Source organism: Cryptomeria japonica, chromosome 8 (genome assembly GCF_030272615.1).
Source record: "Cryptomeria japonica chromosome 8, Sugi_1.0, whole genome shotgun sequence".
Lineage (NCBI taxonomy): Eukaryota > Viridiplantae > Streptophyta > Pinopsida > Cupressales > Cupressaceae > Cryptomeria > Cryptomeria japonica.
This window is the reverse complement of record NC_081412.1, coordinates 719,434,391-719,449,040: the sequence shown is the minus strand read 5'-3', so window position 1 is coordinate 719,449,040 and position 14,650 is coordinate 719,434,391. Positions and strand designations below refer to the sequence as shown.

Below are 14,650 nucleotides of genomic sequence, written 5' to 3'. Positions count from 1 at the left end.
CAATGGCCTCATATTCAATCCTATGGATATGAACATCGAATGGATATTGTTGAATCCATTCGTATGGGTTGACATATAGGGAAGAAAATATTTCCATGCAGATTTGAAAAACTCAACAATCTTATCCTTCATGAGCTCGTTATCAAAATCCTAACACAATGATCTATTCCTATACCTTTCATCTTATCATATGAGCTTGATTGTAACTTCTCTCACACACAGCACACAACCAATGGTAGTAAACAGTAAGTCACCAACCAAATCTAATCAGAGAACAAGTTACTTGGACACTACGAACAAGTTACTTGGACACGACAAACAATTTCATTCTCAATGTATCTTATGAATGCAGGGAGTCACTGATGTTTAGAGTTTGAGAATTTCAAGTCAAGCCCAATCTTTTGATTCCTAGAATACCAGTATGGTAAACTTTTGATCACAAGGGTCTTCAAAATCCATTATCCACTTTCCGATTGCACATCAAATTCAATATAGGAGCCTTTAAATTGGTTTGACTTTTGAATCCACAAACTGAACTATACCTTTGAAAGCCTGTGAACTGAGAGCTTGAGCTTACAACTTTGAACCTTTGAGATTGAACCCGTGCCTTCAAAACATTGATCATTAAAATGTGTTGAAGTTCTAAAAATAGTTGAACCTTCTTGAACCATTGAACCAACCGAAACCTTTTTGAATCTGGTTGAAAATTTTGATGCAAAATCTAAAATGCATAGCCACTCTTTTGAACTGGACTGTTGAACCTGCATCTACATACCTGATTGAACTGTTTGACCCTGGTGAAACTCACTGAACCTCTATGAACTCTACTAAACCAATGCGAACTTTTCTAAGAAAAGTTCAAGGACTCGGATCAAGACACTTGATGCAAAACTTTAAAACTTGAAAGTTGAACACAGGAAGACTTTTTCAATCAAATTTAGATGAAGGGTACATATAATGACAACAAGTGGATATCATCATATCAGGATCAGAGAAGGTGATGAGTGAAAGACATCATTTAAGTTTCTTATTGTGTATTTTATGACATTCTGATTTTCAGTAGGACAAAAGAGGAGCATTTGTTGCAGTTAAGACAAGTTTTGCAAAGGTTGAGAGAAGAGAAGTTGATCAATATCAAGAAGTGTACTTTCATGAAGGATGAGTTTGTCTATTTGGGATTTGTGATATCTAAGGATGTTTTGAAGATGGACACTGAGAAAGTGAAAGCAATTATTGAATGGCCTACACCGGAAAGCATTGGATAGGTAAGATCATTTCATGGATTGGCTAGTTTTTACCAGAAGTTTATCAAAAATTTCAGTTCAGCTTGTAACCCTATGACTGCGACAATGAGAGGAGATCGGAAGGAATTCAAGTGGACCACCGGAGCAAACAAAAGTTTTGAATTGTTGAAGCAGAAAGTGACTGAGCAACCCATGTTAGCTTTACCAGATTTCAATAAAGTATTTCAAGTGGATTGTGATGCAAGTGGAACAACGATAGGAGGAGTCTTGAGTCAGGAAGGGAGAGCAGTAGCTTATTTTAGTGAGAAATTTAATGATGCCCTGAGGAGATATTCAGTGTATGATCAAGAGTTTTATGCCATAGTTCAAGCCTTGAAGAAGTGGAGACATTACTCATTGCATAAGGAGTTTGTATTGTATACAGATCATCAAGCTTTCCAGTATAGTAAAGCAATAACAGAGTGAGCAGTGAGCAGTGAGAGCAACCATGGAAGAAAAATTGATCGTCGGAGAACCTAGCAGCGAGGAATTTTAGATTATGGACAAGGTGCTCCTGAATGAGTTTACCCTGGAGAAGATCGGAGTTGTTGAAGCTAGTTTGAATAATGATGAATTGCAAAGGGTCAAAGGTTTGGAAAGCAGAGGTCTGAACCTATGAACCGAATTCCCTTGGTTCGATAATGTAGAGGTTATCAAGGTAATTCTTAGTCGTGTGTGAGATAATTGCATCGTGTTGGATAAACCCTATCCAATCATGAAGGAAATTATTTCTATGGTTAGTAGCTTGTGCGAAAATGGAGAAGTTCCAGCAGAGAAGTCAATCTTGAATAGAGAAGTGGAAGCCTTGAATGACGTGAAGGGTGATCAATGAGCTCTAATCATTAACACAATCATCAACCCTGTGGTGAGGTATATTGCCTATGGCATCTCATAAATTCTCTTTTAGAAATAGGGAAGGTGCCACTTCAGCAATTGTAGTATATATGGCACATATGCTTGTGATGGAGAACAAATCATTCAACTTGTATGAATTACTGAAAGAATTATTGTTAGAGAACATTAAGATGACAAAAGAGAAGAATTATGCTATCTGGTATGGGTCATTGCTTGTAAGTTTGGTTATGTACTATTTGGAGTTCCTTTCGACAAAAGATGATGTCATATGGGAGTTTGGTGTTCTTATTGCAAGACAAATATTTAGATATTTGAGCAGTTTGGCTAACAAAGAAGAAGTTTGCAATGGTTATTTCAAGTCATTTGTGGATATATGGAGTGTTGGCTCGACTTCTATGTCTTTCTCTTCCGGTTCTAGAGATTCGTCCTCTGGAAAGAAGAAAAGGAGACAGTTTGTTCCTGTTAGTATTTCAAAGCTAAAGAGAAGTAAGGTGGAAAATGTCGTGGTGATTTATGATCCAGAATACCTTGTAGCTAGAGGAGTTTCGGAAGTTGGAGAGCAGGAAGCGGGAGACTCAGATGATTAGTCTAATTTGCTAAAATTGGTTGACAATATAGATGGAATCAAGAAGATTGGTGTGAAATGGCTGACTTCAGTCGAGTCAGACAGAATTGAGAGCATTCTGATGAAGCATTTGATCCTGAACAATATGATCCCTGAAGATATCAATAATTTGGTCCTGGAATCTTTGAATGAGGCTCTGAAAGAAAATTTTTCTTAGCAGTCAATTAAAGAAAAAGGCCTGGATATGCAAAAATTACTGAATGAATGCATTATTGCACAAAATAACTTGTCAACATGTATTGAGGAATTGAGAGACTGTATCCGCATTGCTATTAGAGTCTACAGATATTGTATCTCTTGGGCGACAACTGCAACAAAGCACAAAGGTAAGATTAATGCTATTGAAGACGAACTGATGAGTCTAGGCAATTCTTTTGGTTTTCTGAATGATAAGGATGGCGAACAAAGGAAAATTGTTAATTCTCTTCAAGTTCATCTCCTTCTATAGCAAAGACAAAAATAAGACTTTGTGAGCATGTTGTGGAAAGCTAAGGAAATTGTTGAAGTTAAGCTAGAGCACTTTTCACTATTGCTTGAGAATGTAGTTGAGTATGAGCAGAATCCAACTGATTCAAATCATTTTTCAAGTTTAGTTGATCTGTCAGTTGAGTGTAGAAGTCTTTCAGTAAGTATCAAAATAGCTATACATTCTTGGGAAGTTCTTCTTCCGGATCTGCAGGAAAAATACAAGCTTATATTTTCGAAGAAGAGCAACTAAAAGTTCTTGTGTAAGATTTAGTTTTTGACATTTTTGGTTGTATATATATTTGTTCTTTCTTTTTTTCATCAGAGGCATCCTTTGTCCTTGATGTAAAAAGGGGGAGAAAGGATTGTTGATTTGAAGAATTGCATGAGTAAGGAGGAGTTGTGCAGTTATGTTTTGAATATGTTCTGCCATCAATGACAAAGGGGGAGATTGTTAGACTTGTGTGAATAATGTTGTCATTGAAGTCAAACCAACCATTCGGTTTGGACTAGGTAGTGTATGAGCTCCAGATATTAGTCTGGATGTTATAGATATCGTTGTATTCGAGGCTTGTATGCAGTCAGTATGGATGTGCAGTTCAGATGTTGTATTTTTGGTCAGAAGTTATTATGCAACATGGGCAGTCCTAGACGATGACTTTAGAGGTTTCATTGAGTTCTCATTGATCCTAGTATCCCAGTGTTAGGAGTTTTCATTGATCCTAGTATTAGTTATGTGTCTCGATGTTAGCAGTCTTGGTAATTATCAGAAGTATGTCTTCGAGTTTTGTGTTGTAGTTTTCCTGGTATGCATGAAGCCTACATTTGGAGATATTGGGCTTGATCTTGTGATAATGGGTCGGTATTCTTGGGTCCGGATGACCCTATCCCTTTCTGATAATCTTAGTATATGCATTGGAAATCTAAGTATGCAAAGGAAGCATGTAGAAGTCTTGTAGAGGCCAACATAAGCATATTGATAACATGTTGGGCTTGGCTGACACACTATTGTGAATTTGTGCCCTCTGGTATATATACATATACATATGTAGTAGCATAATGAAGAAAGTAAGAGATTGAGTGAGTAAAGGTGTGTGTGATATACGAAAGAAAGTTGGCAACAAAGATAGTAGTGTGTGTGAAGTATGAGTTGTAGACAACAAAGGCAAACAATGTTGCAGTAGTGCAATAGTCCTTTACCAGACTTGTTGTAGGACAGTTGTACATAGATCTCTAACCGGATCTGTTGTATAGTTTGAGATTTGTAAATTGAGCTTAAACTTGAAATTGATCCCATGCATTTAGAGATGCAAACCTTCTCAGTTCAACCCTTTTCAATTGTAGTGAGCATCCTAATAGTTAGCCATCTCTTTGTATATTTGTAGTGAGCAGTCTGATAGTGAGCCATTTTTTTGTAATCTAGTAGTGAGCCACCCGACAGTGAGTCACCCCTTTGTAAACACAACTATAACTATTTATATTCTCCTGAGAGTTAACAATCTCTGTGGTTTTTCTCATTTGGGTTTTCCACGTATAAAATTTGGTGTTCATCTTGTGGTTGTGTTCTTCATGTTTATTATGCATTAACTACTTTATATTAGTCAAGTTTGTTTGATATTTTTGTGGATAATTATAATAGGTGAAAAGTTTTTTTTTTAATCCGTGGGAATACCAATTCACCACCCCCTCTCAGTATTCTAATGCTTTCAACCTGATCAATGGTTAGGTTTTGTATGGTTTTATGAATGTTGTATTTTATTTAATTCTATTGATGGTTTTGATGTTATATGTAGTTATGGTAAATAATAAATGAATTATAATATATAATCCCAAGTGTGAATGATTAATTATGTGGGTCTCATATTATAATATTTTAATTATTATTAGCATTTATATTATGTGGGAATTATTTATTATATTTAATATTTATTGTAGGAGGTGTTGTTTGGTGATTGATTTTAATTACAATTTCATTTTGGTTGTTGTTTTGGAGTGGTCTTGTGTTTGAACTTGGGGTTGCTATTTTGGTCCTTAGCGCAAGAGGAAAGTGTTGTTTTTGAATTCGAGTGAAAATGGGAATGTATGAAGAGTGGTTTTGGGGATTATTGTGGGGCTTTTTTTGTTAAGGGTTTTTAAAAATTTGGGTTGTGCAGAAGGGTTTCGATTTGCATGTGTATGGAGTGAATATTGATAAAAATTTGAGGAGGGAGTTTGTGAAGATTGCAACAGGGTTTCATGGATTTGTCTTTGAAGACTTGGATTGCATTTGGAATTTCATTTTGGAGGCTTTATGGTTATTCATCTTCATCTTCGTAGTCCTATTCTTTATCTTCTAGGTTGGAGTTTTCTTGATTTACTAATTTTTATGTACTTTTTCTTTTAGAAAATGAAAAAAAATGTTTATTCTATGTTTGTATGGTGTTATATTCTCAGTTGTTGCTTTGTTATTTTGTTAATTGGTTGTTTTGGGTGCTCTCATTTCACTCTTTTAAAGGGATGTTTTTGGTATTTGATGTCTTGTGATTTTATATTTGGTCATAGGGTCTTGTAATTCCTTTTTTGAGTAGGAAACTTGCACATATCAAATGGGTTTGTTTTAGATTTTGCATTTTTGGTGATCTGCATGTCGGGATTTGAGCCCAAAGTTAACCTAGGGTCATAGTCTTGTCGCTATTGTAAAATCGCTAAATCAATAGGTATATGCAATAAAAGATATATCATATGTGCTAAAATAGAAGGTATATGAGCTAAGGACATAAGATATGCACCATTTCATTAAGCATATGCGCTAATTCACAATTTTGCTTCCCAAATTATGTTTTGGGGTCCGTGTCAGTCCAGGTCGGACTAGGGGCTTGATTTTGGGTTTGCAACTCTCTGTCATGTTTTTCCAGAGGTTAAATGATAGTTTGTGATGGATTCATTTTTTTTCCTTTCATTTTCATTTGTTCGTTCATTATGGTCCATTGATTCTATATTCATGATGATGCTTGAGAGCAATTGGGATAAAGTATTGAGTTGTGGATTAGGTATGATGTTATGGAACCTATGTTTTATGATTCTATGATATTTCATGATGTCGAGTATTTTTTATTCATTGTTATATCCCTAGGCTTTAGGAGCATATTAGGGGGAGTGGCTCTCAAGTGAGTGTCGGGGCCCTAAAGTGATAACATTAAATTAAATGAATTAAGGGATGGGTAAAACACACATTAATAAGATAATTGTTGGTTTCCCACTCATGGCCTAGAGTTCTCGTTTAGACTCGGGATGAGATTGGGAAGGCTTGTATGGAAAATTGAACTTCCTTGCCTCCATGGAAGGATTGTTCAATTCAACATGTGCAGTCAAATGGGCGATGAGGTTCATAGTTTATAGTGGGTTAGACCACCAGGGAGACCCTTGTTGATGGCATGTGATGACAATCTTCCCTATGTGTATCATAGGACCTTAACCCTTGTGTTGTATTGAAGCCTATGGTGAGTTGTGCTTTGTGGTTGAGCCTATGTCTCGTGGTGTTTTAGTATTTCAGTATGTTTTTTGTCTTTGTGAGTTTTTTTTTATCTCTTGGATGTATAGGTGTTGGCCTAGGTCAAGTGATGTGTGTGGGGACTTATGTCATTCTTCAGAGCATAGGGGGTGGACCTTTCTGGTTCCACATTATCAGGTGGTTAATGCCTTCTTCCATTGGGATATCTAGTGGTTTGTTTGTAAGATTGATGGATGGTTCTTCTTCTCTTCAGTTCCAATGTATGGTTTACGATGCATATGCATTATTTGATATATATAAAAGACTAATTTATGTACCTTGTAATTGAATGACATTTGTATGAGTGATGTATCACGTCACTTTTATTGAAAAGATTGATGTAAATATGTGATGAAACTATGCATGAGATGTAACTATAATGTAATGATGATATCATATGCTTAATAATTGGGATGTTGGTACCGACTATATTTTAGGAATGGACAAACCTATTATGATTGCAAGTTTTAATAGCATATGAACATTTGGTATTGGTGTTTAAAATGACTATAATATCTTAGAAGGGTTTAATATATTATATTTCATGGTTATCTTTCTATGATTTGAATGAGTACATTATTGTGTTATGTTTAATAACAATTCATTAGTTTAAGTAGGGAATGTTTCATGTACATCTATATAGTTGTTGCATTATTGGTAATGATGTTAGGATACCTTAGAGGACATAAGATAGATCCTATGAGTTTGTTTCCACTTGTGGATTAATGCTATGTAATCATGTTAGTTTAAATGTATGTATTTTCTTTAAATTTAATGTGATGTATCTTTAAAAAAAATTAGTACCTATAAGCTGTCTAGTTAGGTTGTTAGTTGGTTTTGTTCTCTAGGGTTCCTTGGCAAGCATTACATACTTACCCTACCCATATTTGGTAACCACAATAGGGCTTTATATTAACATTTGATACATCATTGATATTTCTACCTTTTCAATATGAAAGCACACATCTTTTATATTTAGTTTTCATCTCCCCCTCTCCTTCTCTCCCCCCCCCCCCCCCCCCTCTCTCTCTCTCTCTCTCTCTCTCTCTCTCTCTCTCTCTCTCTCTCTCTCTCTCTCTCTCTCTCTCTCTCTCTCTCTCTCTCTCTCCCCACATTACTCTTTCTTTCTATATCTCTCCACTTATATATCTAGTTATATCCCTCCCTCTCCTTTTGTTTATCTGTATTCATATACATCTCTATCTCTATTTCCATATCTCTTTCACCCATACACATAGAGTCCCTATTTCTCCATCCCTATCCCTATCTCCCATGTTTAGATAACACCAACAACACCAGCCTCCACTCGACCAGCTGCCACGAGAAGACCTGCACAACATGCCAAATCGGGGTGGGATTCGAACACAGAACCTCCCTATCAACAGGGCTCGTGACCATCGTCACGTTGTGGGGTGAACCCCAATTTTATCTAATTATTTAACTAATTTAATATTTAACTATTTTATTATGATGTGTCTACACCATCATATATTATCTAATATATACCTAAATCAAAATTTAATTAATTTAATATTTAAAATAATTTTATCTAATTATTTTATTCAAACAAAAAGTTGGAATGTGACACTTTTGTGATTGATAAGCAAGGAACCAAATGAAAAACTATTTTCTAGTTGTCTACTCCAGAAAGGAAGCTTTTAATGTAATACCTATACCTCATAAGAGAAATGATAGAAGAAGGTTTTCAATGCTATATTTACAACAACTCTAATAAGCATGCAAGGTTACAAACTCTCTAACATGGTAATATAGATTAGTAGAAGATCAATGTGATTCACATCTACTTCGCCGAAGTATGATATTAGGATTATTCAACAACAACCAATATAAGCGACTTTACGTTCGAAGATAATAGTGACTCTAACATAAGCTAATTTTTTAGGTTTTTGTATTGTTGCCTATCTTGCACAAATACCTTGATCATATAAAACATTATAAAAAGTTAAGGATATCATAACATTGAAAACCATTAACATAGGACCTACCTAGACTTCAATGGAGTCGAATGCACATTCTGCAATTTATTAAGAAGGGGCAGGGTACCATATAAACTTTGGAGGACTCTCGTGTTGAACTTTCAGTCTAGCATGCATATGCGTATGAGTAGCATACATGAGCTTTTTTTTTTTTATCATAAAACCTCTGATAATTGACACCATCGCAAAAAAGGTTGCTCTCCCTCTTGTAATAACTGCATGTGGAAAGAGAAAGAATCTTACACATTTTCCATATTTTCCACTACCTACACTAATAGCATTTTTTTAGTTTCTTCATCATGCATATTGAATCTCTTAAATGTATCTCTAAGATTAAGCTATAACTCCTTTACTTTGACTATCATTATACTCTTTCTTTAGTTATTAATTTAATGATCTTAACGACTTCTTATTTCTAAAGTGTTAATATTATCTCACACATTTTATATATAGAATTATAAATAATTTAAATAATACAAAATTAATTAAATAATAATAATATAATAAGGGTTGTGATAATTAGAGTTTGCAGTTCAAAAGGGAGACATGTTGATAAGGGGAAGGTTGACTCTCTCAATGAAGAAGCAAGGTTTTATGGAGAGGGATTATAATATGGGAAGCTTTCAATTCTTGGTGGAAGATGGAATAAAGGTGGGGAACATGTGGTGGGCATGAATGGATGGGGAAGTTGAATACCTTAACAAAGATGAAAGAGAAAGCAAACTTGGGTGGAAAGTAACGTGAGAAAGGATACTATACAATTTTGATGACTTACACAAACTTAGAAGAGTAGCCATGCATTCACACTTAAAAATTTAAGATATTTGAGATGAACACATGGGGGGTGGAAAGGAAGAACACACACATACACACATGAAGTTGGACTAGGGGGAAGATTGAAAATAGGAAATGAGAATTTTGGTCCATAACATAGATTTTTTAAAAAGGGTACATGATAATGATAGTAAAAAAAAGATTTACTAACCAAGAAAATAATAAAAGGAAAATAATGTTGGGTTATCTAAAATTTCTTAGTTGTATTGTTGAGTTTTTTTTAGGAGCCTTTTACACTTGAGGGTCATATGGATGTTATAGGAGCAACTAATGATAAAAGGATTAGCTACAAACTTTTATGGTGTGGTGGTTCCATGATTTATTAAAAAACTTTAAAATCAAAAAGAAAAAACTTCTCTTTATAGTTTATCGAAAATTTCAATGGCAAGAAAACAAAAAATCTACATGCCTTCTAATGATGCCTCATGAATTAAAAACCCCTAAACTAGTAGGCAAAATATTTTATGCCACTAACAATTATTGGAATCTCAAGGACCAAAAATAGGGGCTTTACTTTTTGATAAGGTCCCATTGAAGGGATTGCGGTGTGTCAAAATATTCACCAACATACAAATTCCAAAAAATGACTTTAGTGATTTGAAAAAAACATCTTGAAAAAATCATTAAGTATAAAAATTCCCCCTCTCTCTCTCTATATATATATAATTAAAAATAATTTAAGAATTCAACACAAGAATCTACTCTTCCATAATCTATCCTTTTAACTCCATCTACTATTGTATATTATTCTAAGCCTCCCTAAAATTTCAATTGTATTTAAAGACTGGTAGGCCCTAATAATCCCGTCTAATCATTATTTATTTATTTAATAGCTGAAGCCCCCATCAGATCAAATCCAAACTCCGCCAACAAAAGTATGTTTAAATCGCTCAAATCAGTTAAGGTGAAGTTCTTGACATCGTATCTCATATAGCTTTCAAATGGAGCATCCGGAAGGAATAAAAATGACACCTATTATACCATATTTCTAGTGGCTATGGTTGCTCTTTCAACAGACTGAGAACAATGGCTACAGTTACTGTTGCAGGGCCATCAGCGCTATCACTTTGCAAGCCTTCTTCCGCTTGCTATTGCCCGTATTCTGTAGTGCCCCATTCTGAGTCAACCCGAAAATGGGCACCTCCTCTTTCACTCTTCAGAGATCCCAAATATGCAAAGAAACCATTTTACAGAAGTGGGCATTCTTCATTTATATGCTTGCATTCTAAATTCTATTTGGGTCAGCCCTTGCTGCTCAATGCAGCTTACACAGGTAAGCAAAACACCATATTTTATTCAAAGAATTTGGTCCCTTCGATTGACATAAATGATCTTTTGAACTTTCTAATCAGTCCGAGTATTATTTTTGAGAAAAAAACACTAAAAATTCTGTATTTCATTTATAAAGCTTTGCAAATTTAATTGATTTTTTTTTAACTGAGAAGAAAACACTATGTTTTAACTATAAAACCTCACAGTTTTAATCTTTTGTATTTTGTTAAAACAATATAAAAATCCTTCATCATGCTTGAAGATCACTTCTGTCACTTCTGTTATGGTGTATGTGTTCACAGTCTTTTCGAATTCCCCGAAATTATAAATCAAGCAGGAGGCTTTCTTCTGCACCGTCAGATGGATTTTTGTAAAGTATTTATCGTCTTTGTCTATACTCGTGATAATTTCTAGTTTCCTTCAGACTGTCCAAAAAACAATCCTTTGGGATGGATTTGTCTCCTTAGATTGCTTATAGCCTACTGTAATAATGCATGAAGATGTGGGTATACTTCATAAATGCTTATGTGGGTCTAATTATATACGTGAATTCCTTCAATTGATTTGAAGAACTTGAATGAATGAAGGAAGTTTTTTAATAATGCCCACTAGGCCAGACGGCCAATGGGACTTCCTTGTATTTGAAGGACTTAGATAAGCTTGCGCCGATACTTTTAGTGCAAATGTCCTGTGTATGTATGCCTACGTGGGTCTGTCACAGAACTTCAGATGATATTATCTCTATTCCAAATACAAGGACAGGCCCGCTGGACTGGATTTATAACTTCATATAATGCCTTCTGTTGGCCTTATTTTTGCATTATGTCTTCTGATGGGTCTTCCTTCCTTATTGATCCTGTCTTTGCATTGGGTCTTGTGATCAGTTTTCCTCCCTCATGGTTATTTGTAATGTTTGTGGCTCGTCTTACAAACATTACAAATATGCCCATGTGGCTTGTCTTTCAGGCCTTTATCTGCCTTGGGTTCAACCCTTCTTACTAACTACTCTTTTATTTGTAATGTTTAGCTTTAGCTTGCGGCATCTTTAGAGTTTCTTGTCACTCCTCCTTATTATTTCTACTGGTTGTACTTTAGAATTCCATTAGCCAATTTTTCAATCTTGAGCATTAATAAAATTTCTTTCTTTCTTCTTTCCAAAATGATGATAATGCTTGAAGAATTTTTTGTTTATATGGTTTTGAACAAAAGGATATAATTCTTTTTTCCTGGATTGTAGGTTTCCGGAGGCAGGGAAGACGAAGACTTGTGAAGGCCTCGTTGTTTGGCGTAGGTGCACCTGAAGCTTTGGTCATTGGCGTTGTGGCTCTGCTTGTGTTTGGACCTAAGGGTCTCGCTGAGGTACTCAATAATCCTCAATTGAGGGTTCTTAAGTAAGCATTCTTTTTTGTAATGTCCAGAATCCATTTTAAAGTCTAGCCCGAGAGCATGAAATTTCTGTTATATTTTATAGTTTATCGTAGTTCATCAAGTTGCTGAAAAAGCTGTTTGAAATTTGAAGCATTGTGTATCGGGAGGATATGTTTACATAAAAATGAAAGGATCCCCGGTTACTAAGGAAGATTATAGTGAATTCTGTTAGTAAAAATATGCAACAGGGGACTCACCTAACCACTGCTTACTATATTATCCAGAATCCTACTTGGCGTGAACTCAGTGCCATGGTTCATTGAATTGAAAAATCATAAATTGCAGGAATTTCGCTAAAAATAAACTTTTGCCCTTTCCCATGACAAAAACATTGTTCACAAATTTGTTATTTATGCTGAGAAATCAGTTTTTTTTTTCAGCTCTGAACCTTGTCTGCTCTGCAGTGAGCTATTAGGAGAGAGAACAATCAAAATCTTCACTCTGGATGAAGTTTTTATTTGGCATACTTGATTAAGTGTAAGAGGACTCTTGGTGAGCCTCATAGGGTCTGTTGAGTCTCACCATTCTCAACTTGTCCTTGCTTCTGACTCACCTGAACTTGTTTTCCTTGCCTTGGACTTGAACTTGGACGACTTGCCTAGTTCGAGTTAAATCTTCATCTTCTTTGTAGGAAGAAACAGTATTTTTATCCTTGAAATTAAGAAACCAGGTTAATGTTTTGGGGATCCATTACAGCCTTTGGTAGGAAGGAGAGCTTGCAAATTGTAACATTTTCCCAGGAGTCATCAACTGCCAAATGTAGGATATTGCAAATTTTTGGAAGTAAATAACTGCCTCACCAAAGTTCTGATATTTTTTTAATATTGAGAAAAGAGTACAAATATAGCTCAGTCAACCGTCAAGCATCTGTTTGGGCGGTTTGGCAGCATTATTAAAAACTAGAAATGATATGTGAGTAATCAGACTATAAACTCCATTGGCAACAAATCCAGCAATACTGAGCCAAAATCATATATAGTCTCAATATAAAAAAGTCCAAAGTTATGTTCTTTTTTTCGGCTTTGTTTTTAATGTTGATTCTCCTGTCCAGTAGAGGAGCAATAGTTTCAGTAAGGTGGTCTTTAGTGGACTGGATCTTATATTCAACACAATATTGAAACCATTCATCCATATATAATCTGAAAGGAACAAGTGGATATGGTATTCTCATACTGGCTTCATTATCACTATCAGAGGAAGAGTCTCAAGAAATGATAATGGGGGAGGAAGCAGCAGGTGCAGAGCGCTCAGGGACAGCCATTTTATCTTGGTGTATATCTTGAACAAGCCAACAATCAGGATCATATTTCACCTCATTTATGCCTCCAGTCCAGTATGGAGTAGTATCCCTCTGGTTTTGACAGAAACCTTAGGAGAAGGAACTGGCTCTCTTTCATTGATAAACCTTTTCAAATCTTGTACACCAGCACCAACCTACATTCTAACTTGCAACACAACATTGGCAATAATTATATCTCCGGAAAAGCCAATGATATTCCTTTCACTGTCGATATTCCTTTCACTGTCTTGAAATAAGTCCTCATTTCCAGCATTCCAAAGCAACTGCACAATTTTGGAGGACACAATAAACCACGCCTTAAAAGCAAATTTACTTTTGACAATAGAAGAGAATGAACCAAGCAAAACATCTAACCAGGTGATACTTTTGTTAACAGAGATCTTGATCCAATGCAATGGGAAGACATTCTGAATCCATTAAGTATATGGACAATCAAAAAATGAACATTTAACTTACTCAACATTTCTACAAACTGAGCACGATTTGTCAACTTTAAAAAGGCACACAGTACTAACAGCCAGCCAGCTTATCAAGCAAAAGTCACCATCTAAAGAGGTGTTTTTTAGGTTCAATGCTGGAGGACCTAATGTCAGGAGGGTATCCAACTCCCACACAATATTGAGCTTGATAAATACCTTCTTAGTGAATGATAAATGTGTAACGTCCTCTATTAGGGTTTAAGTATACTTCATATCTTGTTAGGGAATTCGAGGGCAAAATATAGGAAACCTAACAGGGGACATTACAATTAACCTGTAAAGCTCCTAGAGTACAAAATGTGAGTAGAAGCTAATACTTCTGGCTCCTTGTTCCCCTCCATATGATTATAATTATGATCATCCCTAAACCTTAATATCAAAAAGGTTAAAAACTGTAACATAAACTTAGATCTAACCCTAACCCAACAAAGTTAAACTAAAACAGAAAAGCCTTTATGGGCCATACCTCTTTAAATGGTAGCTTGAAAAAATTAAGTGGATGCCTTATTTGTTGATCTCTGATCCCTTTGTTCACCTGTTTGCCTTTACCCTGTAGGTCTTAAATTTTTTTTGGATTGTGAAG

At 35.3% G+C, this 14,650-nt stretch overlaps 1 protein-coding gene across 3 annotated transcripts in view; it reads left to right on the top strand.

The window, feature by feature from the left end:
- Window positions 1-10,337: 10,337 nt before the first annotated feature.
- LOC131074226 (sec-independent protein translocase protein TATB, chloroplastic) overlaps window positions 10,338-14,650 on the top strand; it is a 54,171-nt gene continuing 49,858 nt past the window's right edge. For all 3 annotated transcript variants that reach the window (XM_058010804.1, XM_058010803.1, XM_058010802.1), the window contains exons 1-2: window positions 10,338-10,861; window positions 12,098-12,219. In XM_058010804.1, coding sequence (XP_057866787.1) covers window positions 10,615-10,861; window positions 12,098-12,219 — 369 coding nt within the window. In that variant the 5' untranslated portion in view covers window positions 10,338-10,614. The remainder of the gene's footprint in view (window positions 10,862-12,097; window positions 12,220-14,650) is intronic.